Source organism: Balaenoptera physalus, assembly GCF_965194825.1.
Source record: "Balaenoptera physalus genome assembly, chromosome: 3".
Taxonomy (NCBI): Eukaryota; Metazoa; Chordata; class Mammalia; order Artiodactyla; family Balaenopteridae; genus Balaenoptera; species Balaenoptera physalus.
In genome coordinates this window covers 173556867-173584075 of record NC_138890.1, presented here as the reverse complement: position 1 = coordinate 173584075, position 27209 = coordinate 173556867, and the positions used below count along the sequence as shown (strand labels likewise).

Sequence of the window (27209 nt, the reverse complement as noted above, 5' to 3'; positions counted from 1 at the left end):
CAATTTATATCAAACCACAGGCAAGTCCAGAGAATAAAGGAGAGGAACATTCTTTTATAGAGGAGAAAAGGAAGTTGTGATGGGCTGTTATAAACAAAAAGTCCATTGGAGGAAACTGGGAGTTTGAAGTATCGAGACTTTCCATTGGCTGAGCTGTGCCGTTTCTCACTGGCTGGACTGTTGCCAGGCAAGGAGAAATTCTTCCTTCCTTCTGCTGGTAGTAAAGTAATAACCTTTCTGTTGGCGATGCAAGGTACCTCTCTTCTTGTTGATAATGCAGTTGACATCGAGTGGTGGGGCATGAGAGCTCCCCCTTCTGGCCTTCCGATTCCTTTTTCTTTTTTTCTTTTGAATGTAAGGGACCTGAATGACTCTCTTTTCCTTGAAAATAAAGAGTATTATTCTTATATAAATTTAAAAATGACCTCTCTGTGTGTGGTTCTATACTACAGTTTTAAGTAAGATGCCATCATTTAAAGTGTGAGAGTCTGGTAGCCAATAGTTTACCTTCACTAATTCAACCAATGTTTATTGAATACCTCTTCATTTTGTGTGTCAAGTACTATGTGTTGAAGTGTTTACAATAAATCCTCATGAATTTCACATTCTATGCATTAAAACTTTAGTATTATCAGAATATTTAATCATATTTTCATATTAATTTTTTTGAAGAATATAGATTACTTTTTGAAAGTAAGAATATCTGTGCAACCACTACCCATATAAAGAACTGGAACATTGTCGGCACCAAACCAATTGCATTTTATGTATGTATGTATGTATGTATTTATTTTTGGTTGCATTGGGTCTTTGTCGCTGCGCGTGGGCTTTCTCTGGTTGTGGCGAGCAGGGGCTACTCTTCGTTGCGGTGCGCAGGCTTCTCATTGCAGTGGCTTCTCTTGTTGTGGAGCACGGGCTCTAGGCGTGTGGGCTTCAGTAATTGTGGCACACGGGCTCAGTAGTTTTGGCTCGTGGGGTCTAGCGCATAGGCTCAGTAATTGTGGCGCACGGGCTTAGTTGCTCCGTGGCATGTGGGCTCTTCCCGTACCAGGGATCGAACCCGCTTCCCCTGCATTGGCAGGCGGACTCTTAACCACGGTGCCACCAGGGAAGTCTCTCATTTTTCTTATTTTGTGTATGTGTGCTTATTGTTTATTTTCTTCATTAAGTTAGTATGTCAGTGACAGTTTAGCCAGGAAAGCAGAAACTACACGAGGTATTTCAAGCAGGAAGGTTTTTAATATAAAGGACCATGTGCTTACAAAATAGCTGGAGAGGTTAGAGGAGTAAAGGTCAGAGAGAGACCCATGTAGCTCTCAGAGTTGCTCTGGCTATTAAAGAGGTGGAAGGTGTGGAACATTCCAGAAATTCCTGGTGAGGATTAGAGTTAAGCCAGCATTGGAGCAGGTGATTCCCAGGAAAACGTCTGGAGACTACTGCAGACCTCACATCTGCCAAAGTCCATGTTTATATACTCTCTGCCAGAGACATGACGCTGTGGCTCTGCCCACATCCTGCGCTCGTACTTCTCATTGGTGGGATCTCCCCGACAGCCTCATAGACAAGAGATGTAAAGACTGCAGTGCTGACAGGGAGCCCCTGTAATCGAGGGGAGAGCAGGAAAGAGAGGAGTGAGCTGGGCTGTAGGTTGTTATGCTTGAAGATAGCCTCCCCCAAAATATCAGCTCTTGGATTCACCGTTTTCTCTTCCCTAACATATTAACTTGTGGCTCACATTTTTGTCTGCATCCAAATATATTGATGTCTGTTCATTTTCTAATATATTGACTTTTGTTCCAATCTATATCAGTTACCTTCTTTCTGCTTCCTTGATCTATCCTTTCTTCTAACGCTGTAATTAAGTATTGGCTTCATTTATTTCCATTCATACCTATTTTTATCAATATAAGTATTTAAGGCCATGAAAATACCCTCTGAATCTTACTTTTAGCTCCACACCGTAAATTCTGTTTTATAGCATTTTTGTCATTGTCATTTTCTTAAGTGAATTTTGCTGTGAACCTGATGACCATTCTCCTGTTTTGTTCTACTTCCACTAATTGCTTAAAATTTCCAGGCAACACTCTACATTTTCCCTTTCTTCTCCTAATCATATACTTTCTTCCTTATCTGCTTGTGGCCTATCAGTGTCCTCAACTGAAGATGGAACTGTCCTTCAGAAGGAGCATTTGGAAATGTGCGCAGGCACTTTCGTTGCCATGATGAGTGGGGGTGGGTTGCTACCAGCATCTAGCGGGCAGATCCAGGGGTGCTAAAAGTCTCACGATATGACAAGCATGCTGCATAAGTAATACTGGTACCTAAAATGTCAGTAGTGTCCCGCTAAGAAAAATGAAAGGTCTCCAGTGTCACCAGCTAAAAAAATTAACTGGCAGAGTCAGAACTTGGACATGCGTTGGACAAATTCAGTGTTTTTCTTTGCGTTATATTTTTTCTATCACGTTGTTACTAAGTTATTCCATGAATGACTAGATCTAGATTTCCCTCTTATCCAATTAATGGGTAAAAGTTTGGGACTTGGCTGACACCAAGGTCAAACAAATGTCTCCACTAAGAAAGAAAAATGAATACGTTAATCAAGTAAACTTCTGTTTCTATTTCAAAGAAAAACAATTTCCTATTTGCTTGATCGAGAGCCTGTACCTCCCTCAGGACCATCAGTGATCATTAAGGCCTGATTCTTTGTTAAGACTTGAGCATAAGGATTGAATTTCACATGTCTTCAATGTCAAAACTGGAAACCAAACTGAAGACATTATTCATAGAGTCACACCTAAAAAGCCAGAAGACTTTGGTCTTTTTAAATGGACTTTTAAATTGTCATATAAGTGGAGAGAAAAGATTAATTTTCCTTCCCTACTATTAGAACTGACCACTAACAGTTTTAGAAAATGGTACTCTTGTTCAGTAGGTCCTCATGTAAATTGGGTCATTAAGATTATCTGGCTTAATTTAAGGGAGTTCTCAAGATTTAATTTAATGGAGTTCACAAGATTCCCTACAGAACAGCTTTAAAATGACATGTGTTTATTTCTTCTAATTTAATAGTCTCTTATTCCCTGTTAGCAAGTGGAAAAGTAGACTCATAAAACATTGATTCAGATTTCGTCTCTGCATTGATACATGGGTGAGTCATCAAAACTGTGCCTAGTTCATCCTAAGTACTGCATAAAGAAGAGAATATACCCTTACTTGGATGGGTTTTTTTGCCAAGTATTATTAACTCACTACAGTCATCCTTCCCTGTTGGTTCCAGGAACCCCCATGGATACCAAAATCTGCAGATGCTCAAGTCCCTTATGTAAAATGAGGTGGTATTTGCAAATAACCTATGCGCATCTCCCCACATACTTTAAATCATCTCTAGATGGCTTATAATACCTAATATAATGTAAATGCTACCTAAGTAGTTGTAAATACACGGTAAATGCTACGTAAATGGTTGCTGGCACAAGGCAAATTCAAGTTTGATTTTTTAGAACTTTCTGGGATTTTTTTTCTGATTTTTTTCCATCTGTAGTTGGTTGAATCAGCAGATTCGGAACCCTTGAACCAGGAGGGCTGACTGTATTAACTTGCTGGAGCTTAGAAGTTACTGAATATAATGAAATTGGCCGATGGCTGAAAAACTGCCTAATAAGTGTGGGAACAAATCAATCCATGCAGGCTGTACTCTCCGCTCTCAGGAAATTTGATCTAAGGGATGACACCTATACGTCCACTGAACTTTGACATTCGGTTCACCATATAACGTCTTACCCAAACCTGGATGCTATTGCGAGGGAAAAGGGTTGTTTACCATTTTTCCAGGACAAATGAGCACAAACCTGGGCTAGCCTGGCAGGAGCTGTCTTTACTCACAACACTCCGGGCACCAAATGTGTGGGTTTTGTCCACACCAACCACCATTGCCGGATTTTCAGCCTCCAACGGGGTGTCCTGCATTAATCTAACTCCAGTACTAACTACCTAGAGTCACCGTCAGACCCCACAGGTAAAGGGCTCAGTCCCACAGCACTGCTCCCACTTTAGATACCATTTGCATGCCAGGGCACCCACACTTCTGTCTGACTTGGCTACAAAGGTGTGGGTTCTACAGTCTCCCACCCCGCCCCCCATTTCAGGTTCAATAATTTTCTACACCAGCTCACAGACCTAAGGAAGGCACTTTACTTACTTACTGTCACTGGTTTATTGTAAAAGACACCAGGGAACGGCGAGATGAAGAGGTACACAGGGAGAGGTCGGGAAGGGTTCCGGACTCCATGAAGCTGGGGTATGCCATCCTCCTGGAAGCTCTCTGAACCCCGTTGTTTAGGAGTTTCCATGGAGATTTCATTACACGGGGTCTCCATGGAGATTTCATTACACAGGATTGATTAAATCATTGGTCATTGGTAACTAAACTAAATTGCCAGCCCCTTTCCCCTCGCCAGAGGCCCAGGATTGGGCTGAAACCCTCTAATCACGCCTTGATGCTTCTGGGGACCAGTCCTGTCCATAAGCTGTGTAGGGACCCCGCCACCCGCCAGCTCAGCAGCACACAAAAGACACTCCAAAGGTTCTAGGAGCTGTGTGCCAAGAACCAGGGGCAAAGACCAGGTATTTATTTCTTACTACGTGTATATCACAGCTGTGTAACCTGAGACGTAAAAGTGGTGGCCTCGGATATTGCGTAGAGCCGCGGTTCTCAAAGTGTAGTCCGCAGGGCAGCAGTGCCAGCAGCACCTGGGCATCGGTTAGAAATGTAAATCCACAGCCCCCACCCCACGCCTGCTGAATCCAAGGCTCTGAGGTGGCCGGGATTCTGTGTTTAAACTACCAGAGAATTCAGATGTGCTCTCAAGTCAGGGAGCACGGGAGTTCAGAGGCAGGGGGATGTGGGTCTTCCTTAAAGGGATGAGAAGACTTCTGCCAGGTGTGTCAGGGGTGGCAGTGGAGGACTGCATTCCAGGTGGAGAGACAGCTGGGAGTCAGAGGACCAGGGGCGATGTCGGCATGAGAGGGATGCAGCAGGGCTGGAGGACAAGGCTGGGAAGTCTCCAGCTTAAAAAGAGAAAAACAGACTTTTAACCTGGGAGTGGCATGAGCGTGTGTGTGTGCGCACGCGTGTATGTGAAGGAAATATCCGTGGTATCAGTCCAACAGCTGGACTTGGAGGAGGAATGCCTGGAGTAAGGCATGGGGGTGGGGGGCAGGGGACTACAAGACTGATCCCTTGACCACACAGAGACCACGGAACCCCGGGCAGGGGGGCTGGAGGAAGCCTGCTCTGAAATGGATGTTTATGTATTTGTGCATCTGTTAGACGGCCAGGTCTGTGAGTCCAGGAGGCAGCCTGGGGACATCGGGGCTAAGAGTGGGTGCGGGGCAGGAGACGGCGGCGGGTCAGTAATCCGTCGCCACGTGCAGTCAGGGTGACGCCCAGGAAGGTACCTCCAGGAAGGTGGACGAGGGCGAACCTGTGCAAGGCTTGGGGTGTAAGGCGTGAGGGACCCTCCTCCAGTGCCCATCACTGCGTGTTTGCATCTGTTCTGTGTGTGACGTAGTGACAGGGCACACAGCTGGCTCGGTACCACAGCAAGGACACTGAAAGAGATGGATTTCCGATATGTGCTTCCTTCCACGGTGAAGCCCAGCAGGAGGTGTCAGTGGGTTGCGTTGCCTGACGTGCCTCTTGGCTCCCCCCCGTCCCCAGGAGAGCTGTGGCCACGAGGGCTCCATGGCCTTGCTACACAGGTCACCAAGCCCATCTTTGATTTTACTAAATCTATATATTAGAACAAATGTCACAGCTTCGGTCTTAGCAGAGCCTGGAAATATTCCTTTTTATTATCATTCTTCTGCCTCGTGGGACTGAGGTTCACCTTGACCTTCTTCCCGTTACTGCCCAGGGACATTTGCTGTATGTGACTTAAATCTTGTTCTTTCATAGAAATACTCACTTTCAAGATTCTCAACATGTTTAAGTAAATTTTCTTATATTTCTGCAGAAATATTCCATGACCTTTATCAAAGTCATTTTTAATATGCCGTTCCTCATGAGAGACCATTAAAATCAGGAAGATACAGTTGTGAAATCCACACTGGGGTGCATCAAATAAAAACTGTTTAACTTGGTTAAAATATGATTGTGTCAAGTTGGCAGAGAGCTGAATAATCGCACAAAACCACAAGGGTCCTATGTCACCTCTGATGTCCTCCATCAGCACCGACAGGGCCATACCCAAGGCAGGACGTGGTCTGGGGCTCAGATGCATGAGATCTGTGCTTGGGACCCAGGAGGCCTCTTTTCCCTCTACTGATCAAGGAAACTGATTCTCAAGAGAAGGGAACTTTCCCCATCGACTTGCCTTATTCCTTTTGACAAAGCAAAGCCAAATGTCAAACTTGTTTCCACGTATATCTTAGAGACTTTTATTGTTCTTTAAGTAAGGGACTCGGTTTCATAGAGAACTGAACATTAGATGCTGTTGAGCCTGGAGTTGCCAGCCTGTGGCTTTGGTCCTCTGAAACCATGTCTTGGGTCCCTTCCTTTATGAGACACCTTTGGTCATCTGCCTGTGGGGACCAAATTGGATGCAGGTCATTCTGAGCAGTGCAGCCTTGACTGCAGAGGAAGTAAAACAGATGGGCCTCATGGACAGCAGGACTCCATCCATTTTCCAAGCACAGCAATAAAAATCATTTTAAATCTTAATATTAATTGTGTTAATTTTTAAAATCAACACTGGTTTGGTTCTTTTTCTTTCTTTTTTTTGTTCCTCTTCACTGAATGAACTCCTTAACATCATCCTTCAAGATATATGTCTATTTTACAGTCCTTTTGTATTGTGGTAAAATATATATGGTATAAAATTTACCATTTTAACCAGTTTTGAATGCATGGTTCAGTGGTATTAAGCACATTCATATTGTTGTGCTCATGTCACCACCATCCATCTCCAGATCTTTTCCATCTTCCCAAACTGAAACTGTGCCCATGGACACCTCCCCACCCCCTCATCCCCCATCCCCTGGCAACCACCCTTCTTCTTTCTGTCTCTGTGATTTTGACTAGTCTAGGTACCCTGCTGTAAGTAATGGTTCCTTTTTTAAAAATTATTTATTTTTTGGCCATGCCCCATGGCATGTGGGATCTTAGTTCCCCAACCAGGGATCGAACCTGCGCCCCTTGCATTGGAAGTGCAGAATCTTAACCACTGGACTGCCAGGGAAGTCCCATTGGGACCTTTTTTAGTAAATTTAATGAATTGAAATATCGAACATATTGAGGGATGCTCAGAAAGCCTGAGTAGCCCTGGGGATATAAATGGAGGCTGAGAACCAGACCACCTTTCATTTCCGTTGACCTCATTTGAGGCAACATCCAAGCCATTATTGTGAAAAGGTCACCATCCGGCTGCAACCCTGGAGGTATTTTGCTCTGTGAATTCTCTGCTGCTGAAGCGCTTATCACTTTGTTGTCTGTATTTCTTTCTGGTTTATTACCGATCATTTCCTGTTGTGCCCTCTCACTTAGAAACACAAGTGAATGTACTTACTATGTGTTTGTTTTGAAAAAATAGTTGGTGTTTCCAATTCTGGAAACAATAGAAAAGAACCGAAAGATTGTTTCATCAAATATATGTTGGCACCCATAGCAAGACACATGTTACAAGATGTTAAAATATAGGGGGAAGATACAAGCCATCTTAGAACTGATGCAATTCACTGATAAAATTCATCAAGACAGGCCAGAAAAGTAGAACATTAGTAGTCAGCCAAAGGTCATTAATGCAAAGACGTGCCAGTACAGTAAAGATTTTTTTTCAAGAGATTTCATTAGCGCTTCGCCTGCCTTTTACCACGGGGCATGTTTGTGAGTCTTCACTGTGCACCCCGCTCTCTCACAGGGCAGATGACCACGAGAGCCGGCTGCTACAGAGACCTGAGGTTCCCGGTGAACGCATCATTCTGCAGCCCCGACGCCCGGCCTGTCACAGGGGTCGTGCCTTGCAAAGTGTCCGCCTGTCCCCCCAGGTAAGAACTGCCATGTTCCTCTGAATGGGTGTCAGGGTTTTGCAGATATAATGCTGAGGCCTTGGTGCTCTGAGTCTGGGGAATAGAAGTGCCAGCCACTGCCACATAATCCGTGACAGCAGAGGCAAAAGAAACAAGAACTGCCTGAACAGGTGAGCCAAATAAAGTGCGCTGGGACTGGAAATAGCCTGCAAAGCCTTGTCAGTGGGAGCGAAGGTCTCGTAGTAGATGGCGCTTGTTCTGTCTTAATCAGTGCAGGCTGTGGGAAGGATGGTGTGCTGTGGACACAGGAACGCTTTCCCTCGCAGCCTCTATCCCCTTTGCTGGTGTTTCCTTTTCTTACTGAGTGAAACCTGTTAGAAGAACCCACTGGCGAGGCCTGTCCAGGCTGTAGAGGGAATGTGGCCGCAGCACATGTGTGGGACGGGCTGCAGAAAGCAGGGCTCTGTCACCCCACTCACCTGTCCCCAGTACTGCCACCCCTCCACGTTTCTGAAGAAAGCTCAGGTTCCCTGACACGGGGGTTGGGAAGGACCCCGAGGAGGCAGCCGTGGTCCTGCCCTGCCCTCCTCAGCCATCACTCCCTGCGCTTGTCCATAGTCCGTCTGCTTCTCACTTGCTTCATCTTCACAGAGGGGCTGTGGAAATCATCTGAGTAATGTATTTACGGGATGAAAGGCCCGCTAGACCCTTCAGACAGCGGAGGTACTCGCCACAACACATGTGATCTCATACGTCTTGATTTTAAAGACCCACAAGAGCTGGCTCTGCTGAGCTGAGCCTCAAAAGCAGAAATCTGGCTGCCTCTCCCAGAGACAGTAAAACCCAAGAGGAATGGAGGCACTGTCTCCCTTCTCTCTGAGTTTGTGGGTCCCTGGTCCCTCACTTAGGGTAGAGATGGAGGACACAGGCCAGCATCTGAGAGGCCGGCACCTTGCCCCCCGCCGCTGTGAGTGGGGGTGCCTCCCTGGGAAGATCTGTCCTCCCTCAGAGGGCCAGTGGCCCGACTCAGCCGGGCTCCTCGGCAACCACGCCCCACAGCCTGGTAATGAGAGAGAGAGATGGGTCAGTATTTGCAAAAGGAATTTAGCGCCTGAGGCCCATCACCCACCGAGGCATTGGAGGCCCCCCTGGGGGTTCTTCTGGGACCGAAGGAGCTCCTGGAACTGATGCCCACCCTGGTCCTCGCTTCACCTGTCAGCGATCCTGCCGCCAGCTGGGCGCCCCCATGGTCTGTGCAGGGCCCCATGGCAGACAGAAGCCCAGCCACCATGGGCTCCTTCTGTGCCTGAAGCGACACACCAAGTGCACACCGTCCAGGATGGTTTAGGAAATGAAGCCCCTGGTTGGGCAAGGGAGGATATAGCACAGCACCATTTCTGCAAAATGAACCTACTGTCCGAAGGAAACAAGGGGCCAGACAGCCAGGGCTCCCCATGTCCGCTGAGGTGTTGCACCAACTTGACCCCTTCTCCCCGGACAGCCGGTTCTGCACCTGTGTTCCAGGTGACACAGCGTGGACCTCACTGTGACCTCTGATCATACATCTCCAAGGAGCCTTGGGGAGAAGGATGTTAGGAGCGCTGCTGCAGGCACTGGGGTTCTCTTTCCGTATTGCACCGAGTTCTTGCTAAGGCAGAGGAACCCAGGGTGCCTCAAGGCAACTAGTTAACAGTGTTGAAAAGTCGAAAAACCTCACTAATTTAGACTAAGAGGGGTGTGTGTGTGTGTGTGTGTGACTTTTATGTGCAGGGGAGACTAAAGTTACTGGTGACTTGGGACTAAATCCATCGGAATGCTAAAGCTCAGGCTGATTGGGAATATGTAGTTCTTGCATGGAATCGCTCCCTGGAATCGTGTGAGTGGCTCATCCCCTTGCAGTCCAAGCTGCCCAGGTGGGCTTGGTGAAGCTCATTACAGTGGACTCAAGAGAACACTCAACCCCAGCCCCGGGCTAAGTCACCCACTCCTCGGCTTCCAGCTTCGTGATTTTAAGCATCCCATAACTCAGATGCGAAGTGATGGTCGGGACACCCTGAATAGGCCCCTCTGCATCTCCAAACCATGCAGGACTCAGCCCAGGATGTAGGAGTGGCTGGTGGCCCTGAGCGGGCAGGGGAAGCAGAGGCAGCCGTGGTAGCCAGCAACCGCTGCTTCTCCGGGGACGGCCTCAGCCCCGTGGTGCGGGGAGAGAGCTGGGGGTTCCCCTCCCCTCCCTCTCCTGGGCTTCCTCCTTGTGCTGAACCCTTAGGGAAGGCATTTAAGCGATGCCCGGCTGCTGTCTGTTCAGTGTTACTCCAGATGGCAGGCTGCTTCTACCAGCGTCTGGTCCCGTGTAAGTGCACCAGAAATGTCACTTTCCACAAAGGTCACTGATTGGATGGGATTATTGGTTATTGGATTTCAGCGATAGAACTCTAGCGTACCTTACGTGGTCGGGCAAAACTGTCCTTACTCTCAACCATTATCCATGACTATCATCATCATCTCTTGTGTCTGTTTGTTCCTGGTACAGAATTTTCACGCTTATTGATTCCAGAAAGTCTCTCCAGGGTCAGATGTTGGTTTTGTCCACTGACATATCCTGAGGGACGATAGCTGTGCCTGTCCCTCAGTAAATGCTTGTAGAATTCAGGGAGGAACCAGGGTCCCACGGGCCAGGGCAAGAACTCCAGGCCTGCGGCGTGGTCTCGGGAAAGTGGCTTCACCTCCTGGTGCCTCGGTTTCCTCGGCTGTGAGTTGACAAAGAGAAAACACATAGACGTGTGCCCTAAGTACGAAGCTCTGTGGCCAGTCTCCCTTGGGGGGTCTTGTAGGTGAGTCCAGCCGGTCCTGTTTGGATGCTGCCATTGAGAAATAAGACGCTGCTTCGTCAACTGTCCCGTAATCCGTAATAAGCCTTATTTGTATGCTTCCACGTGTCTCTCACGTAAAGTACCCGCCCTAGGCCAGCCTCCTTCAAGATCTTCCCCAAGAGTAAGAGAGCTTGTATTATTCTTGATGAGCCACATCTTTAGGGACTGAGGTCTCATCAGACACTTTCGGTCACCAGCGCCACCTGAGGCCATTAACATCCGTGTGAGTGATACCGCTTGCCTGACTCTCCAGTCCTGTCCCCGCCTCTCACTCCTGCCGTCAGCAAGGACGGCCAGACCGTGCTCCTCCACGCGCATTTCCTCTTTCTTGTCTCTGTTAATAGAACCCCAGACACACACACTCACACACCCACGCTCACACACACTCTCACACTCACGCTCACGCACGGACGCCCTGGTGGACATTCCCCATCCCCCTCCTAGATCCTCATCAGCCAATGAGATGCGAGCGGAAGAGATGCAGGTGCCTTCAGAAGCGCCCCTGCAGAAGTGCTCCTTCCTCCCCTCCTGTCCCCTCTCCTGAGCAGTAGCAGAGCTAGCCTTAGCTCCAGCCCCGACAAAGCTCGTGGGGTCACGAGACAGAATCCCTGATGACTCCCTGGGGCAGAGCTGCCCCCCTCCGCCCCATGTCTCCAGCCCAGCCTTCCGTGTGAAGGGGAAGAGCTCCCTCCCATGTTTGAGCTGTGCTTCCGTGGCCTCTGTTGGGGCAGCTGAGCCCTCTCCTGCCTCCTACCTGCTGCCTCTGTGAGACCTTGGTTCCAAACACCCTTCCCTGGCCATGGCCTCTTTGTCTTTGCAGCTCCTGGGCTCCCAGATTGATCCATGCTCGAGGTGTCCTCCTGTCTCACCCGGTGTCCAGGCTTTAACCCCCTTGTCCAACTCCACTTGCCCAGAAAACCCAGCCTGGCGACACCTCTCTCATCACTCACTCTGCTGCCTGTGGAGCTCGGGAGCTTAATGCTGCCAGAAGCTCACAAGCCCACGTTCTCACTCTGAATGTACGGCCACCAGCTTCCGTGGCCGCCCAGGATGGCCGGCAGTCCTGACACCCTTCCCTGGGCATCTGGTCCCTCACGGGACAGTGATTTTACATCACCTCCTGTCTCCTCCAGCTTTCTTCTTCTCCAGCCCACACTCTTGGCCCAGGACCTCAGACCTCAGAGATGGGCTCAGGCAGTGGCCACCCCCTCCTCCCACCAATGCCACCTGAGACACCCCCATCACTCTGCCTTCCTTCCTTCACGCTGGACCAGGGCCCTGCTTCTCCCCCAGAACCTTCATAGTTATGTCTCTGATGCTCCTCCTTCATGTGGATGGATTCCTTCCAAGAAAGATTTTTAAATGGGTGTCGGGTTTCCTTCAGCAAGATTATAAATGTATATATATTTGTATGTTACTAGTTTTTCCGGTAGGTCCCCTGTTCAGCCCACTGTTTCTCTCCCTTGGCCTCCCCCTCCTCCCTACAGTCTGTCTTCCTGGTTGTCAGGGATCTAGAGCCAACAAGGTCTCTGGATTCTTCTCCATCTTATATTCTGTACTTAACTCATTGGTGTAGAATTTTACAAGTACACTCTGTCAACAGCTTTGTGTGCTGAAAGAAAAGGCACAGCTCAGGAACAACAGGGTCAGTCTAGGGGAGACTGGAAGTGGTGCGTGGGAACAGCCTGTAGAGAATACAGTGAGGGCACCCAAGTCACCCCAGAAAACCCAGAGGCCCCCATCTTACTGAACTCTTTGATTTATACATCTCATATCTTTTGATATTTATATTTCCTCTGAAAGAGAAAGCTTTGGGAGACAATAGAAAGCCTGGCAGTGAAGCTAATGCCATGCGTCCTTGCTGGGAGACCCCTGAGGAGGACAAGAGGGGCGCCTGCAGGGTTCCTGCTTCACCCCCAGCCAGTTGCAGAAGCCTGATGACAAGCCAGCCCGCAGGTGTCTATGGTCCGGGTGGGACAAAGTTTCCCAGTTCCCAACCCACAGCTCTTCTGCCTCCGAGTCCTTTGGTGGAGTGGACTTAGCATGCTAAGGGGCTAGAGCGGCATAGCCCATGCCTGCCAGCTCGCACCTGGTCGAAGGTGTGGGCTGAGCTGCCGCCTTGGTACTCCCACCTGTACATAATCAGGGCAACACAAGGCCAGGATTTGTTGAGGGAATCCACGTAAAACTCTTAGCCCAGTACATGTGCTAAAACACTCAGTAAATCTTGGCTGTTTTATTTTTTGCTGCAAAAGGAGAAACAAGTTCACATTAGTTATTTATTTAGTCTGTGAAGCAAAACGACCAGTGACAAACACAGAAGAATGAACCTGTATTATATACCTCAATCCTTGTGGATTGTCATTTTAACCGTTGAATTGGGAAAATAGATCTTAATTTTAAAAGTTGTTGTGCTGTCCTCTGAAATGTGAGATACGTTTCTCTCTTGCCCAGAATACCGATGATTTTTTTGTCCCTGATTAAGTGGTCAGCAAACCCAACCTTTATTTGTCCAAGCAGGAGAGCCCTTGCCTTTCTTACTAGACTGCTCCTGCGAGGCGGCTGGCCGTGACCCTCTCGAGCCACGTGTCCACCTGCTTCTCCGCGGCCTCACAAAGCCACAGCGGCCACAGTGCGTGGCTGCAGTCCTCAGCCTCCCACCTCTTCGGCTGGCTCGGGGCAGGGAGGATGGAGCAGGGTGCAGTGTGCTGTCTCCCGCCCCACGTGAAGTGAAGGAGGCTCCCCAAAGGACCGCGGAGCGGAGACTTTCAAACAGCCTAATCCACAGCCCTTCTCCTTTCTAAGTTACAAGAACAGGAAAACTGCTCCGCTGGTGGGAACCCCTTGCCTCCCCAAGCCCTCCCCATCCACGTGTGCGCGCAGCGCGTCGAAGGCGCGCACGGTGTCACGGATGGGATCCCAGCTCGTGAATCTCCGCGGGGCAGAGACCTGGGGGTCCAGGACCTCCTAGCTGGAGGAGGAGGATCTCAAATCGTCTGCGAGGCCCCGGCCAGCAGGAGCATCACGGCCAGGTAACGGAGCGTCAGCGCTTCGACAGCTGCTCCCCTGGGACGGAGCGAGGCCAGCGCCCCGCAAGGAGGCTCTGAGGGCCTCTCACGGACGGCAGCGTGCGGCTCTCCCACGGCTCATTTGAGGGAGAATCGGGCATTTTCATCGCTTGCTTTTGAACCGTGAACTATAAATCACACGGCTATTTATTTCCTTTCTATTTCTCAGTTTATCTAAATGGAGTGGCTCTTCCTGTCATTGACCGTATCTCTCTAGTTTTCGAGGCACAAACACTAATTGTACGCCGTCCTGGACCATGGACTGAAGGTGGAACGAGAGGAAGTACTTTCCAGATGGTAAACGAACACTTTTCCTCTCTCTTCAGTATTATTCTAGGAATGCAGAGTAAGCGTGTAGGTAAAACATACTGTCATCGGATGCCCCACCCCCAGTACACATGTAGCCCCCCTCTGTATTCCTCTCTGCTTGATAGTCGGATGGTCCTATTGTTTTTGCCTACACTTTGCTGACCCTCCACAAACCCATCAGCAAAACTGCTTCTTTTACAACCAAGATACCGAAGCGGGTGACTGCATCCATTTGGTAGAAATGACAGAGAAGATGCAGCAGGACAACTGTATGACTAATGATCTTCTTATGGCAACACTGCCAGTGACAGGAAAGGGGGCAGTGACTTTTTTTGTCTCATCTTTTAGATACAAGCCTTGAAAATATTCATGTCCCGTAGTGTACAGGTTAGCAAGGGAATGAAAAGGTCCGTGGTCACTGAGGTGATCCGTATAAGTGAAATGGTTTAACTCCCAGGATGCTACAGAAGTGAGTATTTCAGTTCATTTAATTAGCAAAGTGACTGGGAATAAACGAGCCACAGGACTGGCTTCCTGGGCGTGTGACCTGCCCATTCACCCAGGGCCCAGTGCTCAGAAGGTCCGCCTCTTGGTTTAATTCTCTGATGCAGCCAACTTGAAATCCCTCATGATTTTGCACCTTGCACTGGATTCCACAAGTTATACAGCCAGCCCTGCCCCGCAGCCTGACTTCTGTGTCAACATTCTTTTCTGGAATCTTTGGAAACTGTACTGGCATGTTTCTTCTTTTAGTAAATCAATTATACATTACTCTTGAGTTTGAAACACAGTGACTTCAACTCATGGATTTCTCTGGTGACACCACAGTGGCAGATGTGAAGGATATACTTGGTACAATTATCTTTTCTTATTTTCTTTCCACTTACGGGCTGAGCGCCAGTTTTGCTGGACTTAAGAATACTTGCAGATGCGTGAAGTAATGCTGAGGAGAGCTTTACAGAACCTGTGTCCTCTGGGTTCCCCAGCTTCTCTGTCCTGTTCTTCTCGTAAAGAGTCTGCCTGTATCTAGGGCACCTGGTGCTGCAGCTCAAGCCCACAGATGCCACCTCCCTAAGGGGACCTCACTTTTCTTGCGAAGCCTTGTCCTCCCTCCACTGCGCCCCCTTTGAAAAGGCATCTAACCCTCTACGGTTAATCAGGGAAACCAGAAGTGTTATAGCATCTCTGTAATTGACACTCTTTGGAGAAGCATTCAGCCTAAGTGTGAAGTTGCCAGTTCAGGTGCTAGGGTCACGGCTTGAAACTGTATAATCACCTAGATGTGACAATATCTCAATATAAAAGAGGATGTCTTGCTCTATCTCCTCCAGGAAAGATGTCACTTAACCAAAACAATGAGGTTAAAATACATTCAGGCTGGTATACATATTTGTTACAATATATTCACAATGAAAATCAAGTTACAAATGTGGACCAACTGGTCCTAAGCAAGACTGATTTGACTTATTTCCTCAGTTGCTGACATATTAACATGGAAACCGTTGCAGAAGCAGTGGGGATATAAAAATCATAGCTAACTTTTTAGATCTGGCTTCATCATTTCACACCTAAAAATCTGCCTTACGTAGTTCTGTAAAATAGTTTGGGTTTTCTTTTGTTTCGTTTTTTGTCTGCTTATTTGTTTTGCTTTATTTGTTTTGGTGCATGCATGTGTGGCAGTATGTGTGTGTCTGTGTATTTTGTTGTTTTAATATATATATATTTACCTATGTGAGCAAAGGCAGAAAGGCACTTTAGGAATACTTCTATATTTCAGGGAACTTACTTGGAACTCACTTATAAAGGTTAAATAATACCTAAAATTTTCATAATACTTTTATTATTCTGGTCTTCAGACTTCAATATGATTGAAACTAAAATTCATCAAGTCCCCTAATAATATACACTATGGCATATGCTTCAAATACAAAAATGAAAAGCAAACCTACAGATAGATAAATAGAATAGATAGATAGATGACAATTAGATAGGTAAGTAGGTAGATAGTTAAATAGAATAGATTTTACTACAAATCTATATGTATATCTGTTTATTCACTGCAAGTGTACTAATCAGGGCTTCTGAAAATATCTGAAGCTTCTCTCAGAATCTTTTTTGGGAGAGAACACATTATGTTGGTTTTTATGTAAGATTAGGAACCATTGTTTTATTCTCTGATCTGTGAATTATTTAGAATGATTGTTTTTTGCATTTCTAAATTTATTGAGGCTTCAGGGAAAATTTTTTGTTATTTCAGATGTTACTACATTGAGATCAAAGAAAGAGTTAAAAACTATATCATTTTTAGCATTTTCAAGACTTCCTTTATGCCTTAGGAATGGGAGTTTTTATAAATATTTTCTGTGGGAATGAAGGAATGTGTGTTTTGTGTTGTATTAGGGTTATTTATATGACAGGTCAAGCTCCTTACTTATTTATTCAAATATGTTCTGACTCTTTGTCTATCTTGTGTGTCTGTTTCTGAGAGAAGTACTTTAAAATCTCTCATTATGATTGTTTATTTTTCAGTTTCTCCTATTAATTTTACTTTATAGTTAACATAAAAATTCCACTTTATGTTGTTAGGTAGGGTTTTCTGCATGTGTGGTTTCTGCATGAATTGTTCTTTATTATTAAATAATGTCCGTCCTTATCCCTAATATTGCTTTTCAGTGGATGATCTATTTTTTCAGAAATTAACATTATGGCACTAGCCTCCACTTACTTATTTTTGATCTGGCTTACATTTCTTCATTATCTTTATTTTTAAACGTCTGTATTATTAGGTTTCTCTGCACCTTGATTAAATAATGTTCTGTTGGACTTTGACTTTATCAAATCAAGAATATCTTTTACACACAAGCTTAGCCCGTTTATATGAGGTATGGTTGCTCTTGTACTAAATTTAGGCCTGGATTTAGGATTTGTGTCCTCCATTTACCAGGTCTTGTCTTTGCGTCTGATTGTTTCATGGCTTTACTCTTTTCTGATGAGTTTGTACAATTCTCTTTATGCTGTTTTATGGCCACTCCTGCAAGAAATTATACCTTCTCCTTCTTTCACACCACTGCTTTTTGATATAAATAAATAAAACAACCATATAAATCAGTGTAACTTTTAAAATATACAAGATTACCCACACGTGATTCTTATAAAACTCTCAAATAAGTAACTTACAGAAAAAAGCTAAGTGAACTGTGACAGAGCTTAAACTGGATTAAATCTCCTTACAGAGCAGTTATAGAGAGCTAGCAAAATTGCTAGAGTTCTCTGTGTGCTTTCTTTGAGGAGGGTGAGAAAGCACTGGGTCAGGAGGCAGACAGCAGACAGAAGACACCTGCGGGAAAGAGGAAGGGAGCCCAAGCGTGCATCACCTTGGAGGCCAGGCCCGCTCACATCCTGCTCCTCGAGTGGTGATAAAATTTAGGAAGGTTAGGGTCATCAGCACCATGTGACCATTTCCAGTGGGGGTGGGAACAGAGGCATGGGGTTGAGAGAGAGAGAGAGAGAGATGAGAAAGCAGAGTACGTGAGCACAGGCGTGTCCCCACGGAGTCTCGCCGTACAGGAAAGCAAAGGGACAGAACCGCACCTGGAATGGCCATGAAGCCCAGGAGGGTTGGCTGCTGCTTCCCTCTTTTTCACATGAGAGCTGGTACAGCGAGCCTGTGCACCTTTGGAAATGATCAGGGAGGGGACTGAGAGCTCAGATGTGTCAGCAGCTGTGAGGGTGGCCCTAGGCGGGAGCAGGGAGAGGTGATGGCCAGACGCTGAGGAAGTTCGTTTTCCCAGTGAAAGGAGCCAAGTCCTTCTGTTACCAAACGCAGGTCCAGCTGAAACCCAATACTCGAAAGATAAGTGTTGGTAGGAAAGGAAAATTTGCTTTATTCCGGAGGCCGGCAACCTGGGGAGAAGGTGGACTTATATCCAAAGGCCAACTCCCCGCTGCCAATCAGAGGGCAAGAGCTTTCAAAGGGGAGTTTCAGGGGTGCACAGGCAGAGGAAGGGTGCTACGTGCAGAAACAGCTCAGTGAGCTCTGAAATCAAAATTAGTCATGCAGTGGTCTGATCAGTATTATCTTGATTATTTTAAGTACAGTTAATCTTCAGTTGCAGGGTTGGTTTGTTCCCATTTCCTTGAGGCCAAGTTCTCAGAATTGTGTCAGATGGCGCAGCTTTTGTCGTGGTTACAATCTGGTCATCATGTAGTGAAATTCTTCCACCTGGTGAAGGTATCAGTATCTACAAAAGAGCTTTAAGAACATGACTTAGAGTATTATCTACAGCCCTTGAGAAGGAACTAAAGGTCCTTGACTTTGTTTAATGGCTAAACTATTCTTATTTTGTCTTGTTTGACGGTTTTTCTTTGCTTCTGCATTTTCTCACTTCTCTGCATAAATTCATCCTTTGGCTAAAATTTTTCTACAACCAGGAGGCAGGTGGAGGACCTGGGAAGGCCCCGAAGGGTCCCGCTCCGTTTCACTGCCTGGGAGTGAGGGCAGGAGCAGCTGCTGCCTGGAGGGGAAGGAGAAATCAATGTGGGCAGCGCCCTGACCAGCCATGTAAGTCTCAGGTGGGCATCTCCCTGAGAGCCCACTTAGCCCTGCAGGTCCTAAGTTGAACCTAATCACCCAGGTCATGGGTGCAGATTTGGTGGGGAGAGTTGGCTTAACCAGAATTAGGATAAAAAGAAAAAAAAATAGGTTATAATTCATCTCATTTCAGTGATTCACCAATAAAAATATGTGTATCCAAGAAACCCCTGGTACTTAAGAGGGTTCACATTTTGGCGGACATGCATTTTGCCAAAATGCATGATCAGTATTTTTCAGGTACTGATTAGTGCTCAATTAATGAAATGAGGAAAACAGGTAGATTCAGTTCTGGAGAGGGGGGTGGCGTCCTGTTCTTCTCCCCAGGTGACCTCGGTTTTACCTCCATCTAACAGGGCTTAGTTTTTATCTAGTGTTTAAAGATGTGCATTGTATTTCCCACCTGGACACCAAATGTGAATAAACTAGCAGTCAGTCTGTGGCTCAGTTCAGGAAGCAGGAACACCCACTGCAGGAGGCCGCCCACATGGGCATCCCAAGGGCTTCCGCGGCCCCTTTCTAGAAGCGTCTAGAAGCATGTGACTCTGCCCCGCAGGAAGTCTCCAGGCCCATGTCTGTGCTGAAGAGCTTCGGATGGGCACTCCCAGGAGTGTGGGACGTGGGAACACTTTGCATCCTGAGGAGCCATGTCTCAGGAAACATGACTTCAGAAACCAGAGAACCGGGTCGTTCGTTCAGTGGACTGAAATCATCCACAATTTGTCATTTCAGGCCAAGTTGGTTTGTTTTTCATGCTGTATTTTCCAGAGGGTAAGACCAAAGGGCAGGAAAGAGGATGGCTGTTTGCATATTGACTGAATATTGGCCAAGTATTTTTGAACTATCTGTCAGTTCAAAATCAGTTATTGAAATTGAACACTCCTCTCTAGGAACCTCCTTGAAAGAGATGTTGATTTGCAGACATCTCTTCTGTGCCCCATGTGTGATGAGTATCTATATCCAGGGCCTGTGTGCGGCCTCCCTGCCAGGCAGACGTGGGCTCAAGCTGCCAGGGTCTTTTCAGATTAGCCATCTCCTGAGCCGGGCATAAAATGTCCAATATTCTGAGCATCAGTCCTAGAAAAACCACATATTCACCTGATGATTCAGCTCACGAAATCAAAATCATGTGACTTAAATATAGACAGTAAGGATCAAAAAAGAAGGAAAAAGCACTTCAGACTGCTAACAAGTCCATCTACCGGGAATGTTACATTACTGTCTTCCTCAACATAGTTGAATAAAATACTCTCCATATTCAGTTTAACTATAAATCATCCTATCTTATTTGACAACACCCAGTGACTTTCATTCATGAGAGTGGCATTTTTAAACAGGGTTTAGGTTTAAGGAGAAGATTCACAAACTCTACCGTTTGTATATTTGGGGTGGGTCACACATGATGCTTCAGGCCATCAGCCTGAATTTATGCTCAGAAATCAGGCATATTCTTTTTATGCTGGAAAACAGGTGACAAGTGTCCAGCTTGGCTCCTGGTACTTGACATGATATGACACTGTAATAAACTAGGTTTTTAGAGGAAGATACTTTAAGAAGACTGTCTCCCTTTGTTTGGTTTTGTTTTGTTTTGTTTTGTTTTAATGTATGAGAAGTCCAAGGCCATAGTGTCAGACAAAATTCCTGAACCTTCTCTTCAAAAGTAGCATGTGCCCTCCCCAGCCTTCCCAGATTCAGAAGTCAGCGTGAACGTGGGAAGGGCAGGAGGGGACCCATCCTTTATTTCTTCCCTAAAGATGACCCCACAAGTCTGAACTGAGCAGGTCGAAGAGGAGGGGAGGGAAGGGGAGGGGATGGAAGAGGCCAAAGGTGACTCTCCCTTTTCTGCATCACCGTAGCCCCTCTAAGGGCTGGGCTCCTCCACCACCTCAGAAATGCTGCATCCTAGGCTGGCGGGATGCTCAGCCACGCATCTGTCTCCGTGGCAACCTCTGCAAAAGTGGGCTCCTGACTTGTAGAGCCTCTAGATGTTCCTTAAGGTTTCAGACCAAACTTACAAGGTGGTACCACGTGGTAAAGTATGAAATGGCTCCTTTCGGCTCCCTGAAAAGCTACCTGAGTCATTTTGGAAGGAAAAGTTACTTTTTGCCCACCATAATCTTTCTCCATTTTGCCTCCTTCCACATCCCCAGCACCTTAAAAAAAAAGTTTCACTAAATTAAAAAAAAAAAAAATCACTGACCTTACAGGACTAGGAAAATTGAACAAATGAGTATAGTGAACTCTTGTAACCTTGAAGGAGCTTTAGCTTAAGAGGGCGACCAAACTAATTGACTAGAGTTCGACACAGGAATTTAATAATTTATTTTGCAAATCACATTAGAATTTGCTTAAGAATTCAGTTTAGTTTTGATTGACTTCTGATGTGTTGTCGTCCCAAAGTCACCTATAAGCCATGGTTTTGCCGAGCATATTCACCAGTTGTAGAGATCTTATCACATTATTGATGTCTAGAAGGAAAATGAGATTTATGCATTAATTTTATCACGTGGCTATGAGATTTTTTTGACAAGTATGAATATCATTAGTGAAACTTAGATTTTTCTCATCCGTTTTTTGGCAGTGGTTCTGCTTAAGCAGTCCTTATTTTATTTATAAAGTTTCCAATAAATATTACCTATGTTTCATTGCATCTTTGAAGGTATGCATGAATTTTTAAACAATATTCCCAGAACCAAAGAGATCCTCAAATTAATTTGTTTAGATAAGCTACATTTTCCATTAAAATACTACTTTCAAGACTAGACCCCATTTCAACAAAGAAATGATGTTGCAGGATGAAATAGGACCGCATGACGGCATAAAATTTTTTGTGTTCAACTTGGTTTCTTTTCCTACAGGTTCCGTATAAGTTCAGGGCAAAAGACCTAAAAGAGAGCAAATTCTTAATATGCTTCTGACTGTGGTCACCAGGAATGTCATTGTCGTAATGACCACAGTCTCCTGGAATGTTTAGATTTGTGTGGATCCCACGCAAGACAAGAATCCACACAAGTATCCCCCTTCTCCCTCCGGCTGCCACATTCTCGCAGCCTTATTTTACTTCTATGTCAAACAAAATTCCAAGAATCCACACAAGTATCCCCCTTCTCCCTCCGGCTGCCACATTCTCGCAGCCTTATTTTACTTCTACGTCAAACAAAATTCCAACAAGAGGGATTTTTAAATTGTTTTGATGCATTTATTACATTTTTTTAATGAAAAAGAGGACTGAAGAGAAGAATTCATATAAATTCTCAAAATTCAACATTTCCACTAAACCTAGGTTTTTGCTTCTTACCTCTATTATTTTAATTGATTTTTATTCTACTTAGTAACTCTGCAGATAGTTCAAAAAGCCACTCTGTACTTTAAGGGTTACTTTGGGAAGTCACACTCCCTGCCCCACCTGCCCAGCCCACCCCCAATCTCATTGACCAGCAAGAGTAATTCAGTTACCTTGGGGTCTATTCCATTATTTCTAAATACTATGTGTAATTACCATTTTCCTATTTGTTGGTTTTGGAGATCACCCTTTTACCTATCACAGGAGAGGATGTAGCTCTTCTGCATCACTTTGTATCACTCTCACATCACCAAGCCCTCTCTTTACACCAACTTCCTTTGCCTCCATCCTCTCAATAAGGGTATATCCCATTAGTATTCGGTGTTTACATCATTATTTATTATTCTCTGCTGTCTAGGTAGAATACACTGATGCTGTGTCCTTTTGTATATAAAATTGCATTTTTCTAAAAGTGAATAATTGCCTGAATTTTGCCTGCTTAGGTTTTTTTTGTTTTTTTTTTTTTTACATAAACCCCCAAAAGATTCACGTTCATGGATTCATTTAACCAATACCCATTGAGAGTCTGCTCTGTGCCAGGCACTTGGCCAACATCAGTGAGCAACTAGATTAAAGTCTGTGTTGTGGAGAGCTTCCTGGGGGAGAGACACAGTCAACAATAAACATAGTGTACTTTTTAAACAACAGCATATTTAGGCGGTGATAAGAACCATGGATAAAAAGAAAAAAAATAGAGCAAGGCAGAGGAGATTGGAGCTGTGGAGGCAGGAGGTGCAGGGTGTTGGGCAGACCTCACTGAGCAAGTGTGGAGTGGACAGGATTTGGAGGAGGTGAGGTTGTCCCATGCCTGTCCCGGTGCTTCCCACACAGTTAGACACGCCAGAGACCTCAGTTCCTTCTCCCCTGGGGATCTCATCCTGGTGCCACCATCTCTGCTCCAACCTGGGCCTGTCAATCTTGGGACTTCCCTTGTTTCTCTAGGATGTGGACTAATGCTGTTTCTTGGTTGCCAGGCCATTGTCCGTCTCGGTTGACACTGTATTTGGGAAACAGCCTCTTTCTGCTCTCTGAGAACGTGTCGGGGGAGTTGAACTTTCTGAGCCTTTGGGGATGACAGAGAGTTTGAGAGAAGAATTCAGGGGTGGAGTTCACTCTCCCTTGGAGTTTTATGGCCATGACATCACCATCTTCCTTCTCCTGTGGCTGCTGCAAAGTCTGCTACTATTCAGATTCCAAATCCTTTATTTGGGAACTGTTTGGGTTTTTTCATGATCACCTCTCCCTTTGTGAAAGCGTTTGGGTCTTTTATTTATTCCCAGGTTTCTAATGTTCATTTGTTTGCTGAGCCCATAATGGGCCCTTTCAATTTAGGGAAAAAGAAAAGTTTAATAACCTCCCCCTTCATTCTTTATATTCTTGCCTTCTGAACTCTTAATACATTAGACTCAGGTTTTAATGTGCTTATGTTTTCTTTTCAAATGTCCATCTCTTTATCTTTTTGTTCTAGGAGATTTTTAAAATTTTATCTTTGAGGTTTTCTACTGTCTCTGTTTTGATAATTTTTTAATATCTGACAAATGCTTTTTTTTTTTTTAACTTTGTTCCCTCTCTTTTAAGACATCCTGGCCTCTCTTTCCATTTTGAAATTCTATTGTTGCTCTTCCTTTATTTCTATCTTTTTTCTCTGTTTCCCTCTCTCTCCCTCCCTCCCTCCCTCTCTCTTCCTCTCTCCCTCCCTCTCCCTCCCTCCCTCCCTCTCTCCCTCCCTCTCTCTCTCTCCCTCCCTTTCCCTCCCTCCCTCCCTCCCTCTCTCTTCCTCTCTCCCGCTCTCTCTCTCTCTCCCCCCACCCACCTCTTGCCCACAGATCCTTTTCCCTACATATTCCTTTCCTCTAGTAGTTGGATGGTGGATGTTTCTCTTTGCCTTTCATGATGATGTCTTCCTCCAATACCTAATAATCCTTCTCTGTCTAGGCATACTGAGACTGAGGCATTAAGATGCTCATTAGACATTCTTTGGGCTGAAACAGGATCCTTCAACTGCTCTGTCACTTCCCGAATTTTCCCCCGGAATTATCTATTTCTCCAAAGAAGGGTCCTGTTATTAGTTGTGTGTGTTTGGGGGTGGGCCAGCATGTGTGCCCAGCACAGCAGATAAGGGGCCTGGGCCTGGGGGTCTCAGAGCTTCCCATTTTAACAGCTCCCCTGGTTCTCCCAAGTTGGCCTCTCCAGTGGGAAACCTCCTTTCTGGCCCCCTTTAGCATTAAGGGAGGCAACAGAGATAAACACGCATACTCAGTCCACCACATTTTACTAAAGGCATCTACCATTGTTACTTAGATTGACAACTAAACAGTCGTAAGATACTGCAACTGTGCACATTGCTGTGCTATTAGCAGTGGTAAATAGAAGCAAAGCAATTGAAATATGGAGGAAAATTATTGGAAATTTTTACCCAAGTCTATGGTTACATCTGTTTTGTATTGAGAAGAAAAGAATATGTTACCCCTAGAGTGATCAAGTCATCCCAAACGGCCCAGGACTGTCCTGGTTTTAAAACTGAAAGTCCCATGTCTGGGGAACCCCCTCTGTTCCAAGTCAACCAGAGTGGCTGGTCACCCTGTCCTGTCCCTCACTGTGTGACATGAAGAATTGAATTATGGTAGAAGATGCTCGTCTACTTCTCTTATAACCAGTGATACTCACCATTGGATCGCTTTCAAAAGAGGAGTGGAAATGCCCAGGGGATCCAGGTACAATGTCAGTGCAGGAATGTTAGTGATTAGGAGGTTAGGTGGAGCCAATGAAGCTGAGGCTTTAAGGCTCCTGTCAATCTCATCTGATTTCCCAGTGTTGATCTTACTGTTCTTACAGGGGTTGTCCTAAATTACATAAGCTTCAGGCCCCACAGAACCTGGACCTCCCCACTGATGGTGATGATGATAATGATAAAATAATAGGACCTGGCAAGAACCTAATGCTTGCTTAAACGAGGGGTTAAGTCATTCAATCCTCAGAATGACCCCAGTAAGTGGATACTATTTCTATCCCCAAAGTATAGACATGGAGACTGAGGCAGATGGGCATTGGAGAGTGTATAGCAAGAAAATTATTAAGGAAATGCTTAAACCAACCAGACAGTTGTTATATGTAAGTGAATCAGTATGAAATTGTATTCACAACTCATCTTTACTTTATTGGTTGTGTGTGTGTATGTGTGTATAACATAGAAAAAAGAAGTCCCGTACATTCCAATTTGCCCAGAACAGTCCAGTTTATCCACAATTATCCAATTCCTTCTGTCCCGCTGTAAGTATAGTGCTCCTTTTACCCTCAAAAGTGTCCTAGTCTGGATGATAAACTACTTGGTTGCTCAACACATAACCCTCGCTCTCTAGATAATCATTCATGGAAATTCGTTGTAGGACCTTGTCAGACGCATTTCTTATAACTGTTACATAATATTTTTTAATTAGTATGCAATTAAATTTATATTGTTTTAGTAAAATCTTGTTTATATAACATCCTTAGAAAGTTTTTTATACTCTAATGTTATGAAATATTCATTCATACTCTCTTCAAACATTTTGGTTACTTTAAATATTTGACTTTGGTCAAAATGAGATTTATTTTGATGTAAAGAATGAACTGAAGGGAACTACAGTTTTTCTCCAATTCCCAGCAATCTGTCCCAGCACCATTTATTGAAAATTCATCTTCCGCCCACTGAGTTGGAAGGCCAGCTTTTGTCTTAGATATGATATATCCCTGTATATAATTGATAGGATATCAATTTGGATACCAGTGACATGGATAGGATATATATCCGTGGATATAATTGCTTGACCGGCCCTACTGCTCTTCCCTGTTTCACTGGTTCATCCTTCTGTGCCAGAATCTTACTGTTTGATGACTGTAGCATTTGACGAATGACTTGTCTTTCTTGGAACTTTCCTGGCGCTTCTTGAATCCTTTTTTCCAGACGACCTTTATATTCATGTTGTCAAGTTAAAGAATGAAAAAGAATCCTTTTGACATTTTAACTGGGATTACATTGTATTATCAGGTTAATTTAGACAATTGAAATCTTGAAAATATGGAAGCTACCTATCAGACAGCAATGTTTTCTTCTTCTTTATTCCATTTGGTCATTGGGTTTTTCAAGAACAGTTCATAGATTTATTTCCGTAAGTGAATGTATTTATATTTTTCCCTGAATATTTCATAATTTTATTAATATTATGAGTGAAACCTTTATGCCATTATATTTTAATGAGCTATTATTTTCTAGAGTGAAATATTAATTTTGCAACCTGACACAAAAATTTTATACTTTCTCATTTTTTTCAGTAATAATCTTATATATATATATTTTTAAATTTATTTTTATATTTATTTTTGGCTGTGTTGGGTCTTCGTTTCTGTGCGAGGGCTTTCTCTAGTTGTGGCAAGTGGGGGCCACTCTTCATCGCGGTGCGCGGGCCTCTCACTGTCGCGGCCTCTCTTGTTGCGGAGCACAGGTTCCAGACGCGCAGGCTCAGTAGTTGTGGCTCACGGGCCTAGTTGCTCCGCGGCATGTGGGATCTTCCCAGACCAGGGCTCGAACCCGTGTCCCGTGCATTGGCAGGCAGATTCTCAACCACTGCGCCAGCAGGGAAGCCCAATAATCTTATATTTTTTATATCATAAACCAATAATGATAATTTTAGTTTCCTTTCTTAATGTTTATACCTCTTATTCACCCCCACCCCCAGTTTAATCCCAATGACATATGCTTCTAGAATAATACTAAAATGTGTTCTTTCTTTTTTGATGATCCCTATTGGAATACGTCTACATTTTCACAAGTAAGCTCTGGCTCTTCACATGATAGAAGCTACCCATTGCATTTTTATTTGTTTATCTTATGGAAACGCCACTTGTTTCTCAGGACTTACTGAGTTTTAACTGATGCCTTTTCTTCCTGACATAACAGTTTTGTGGCAGACACGGAGAGATTTTAAGAAAAGACGTTGACAAATCTGTTCTATGAAGTTTGT

General features: G+C 45.1%; 1 protein-coding gene and 1 long non-coding RNA gene across 8 annotated transcripts in view; one reads left to right on the top strand and one right to left on the bottom strand.

The window, feature by feature from the left end:
* ADAMTS16 (ADAM metallopeptidase with thrombospondin type 1 motif 16) overlaps positions 1 to 27209 on the top strand; it is a 157569-nt gene that overhangs the window by 98468 nt on the left and 31892 nt on the right. For all 7 annotated transcript variants that reach the window (XR_014261726.1, XM_082454362.1, XM_082454361.1 and 4 more), the window contains one exon: positions 7917 to 8043. Coding sequence is in view for 6 of the 7 variants with exons in the window: in XM_082454362.1 (XP_082310488.1) it covers positions 7917 to 8043 (127 nt within the window). In the remaining variant the exon portion in view is untranslated. The remainder of the gene's footprint in view (positions 1 to 7916; positions 8044 to 27209) is intronic.
* On the bottom strand, positions 1220 to 6407 carry LOC309657260. The gene is made up of 2 exons (XR_014261746.1): positions 4199 to 6407; positions 1220 to 1599 (listed from the first exon to the last, which is right to left on the bottom strand). It is a non-coding gene; the product is annotated as an uncharacterized lncRNA (long non-coding RNA).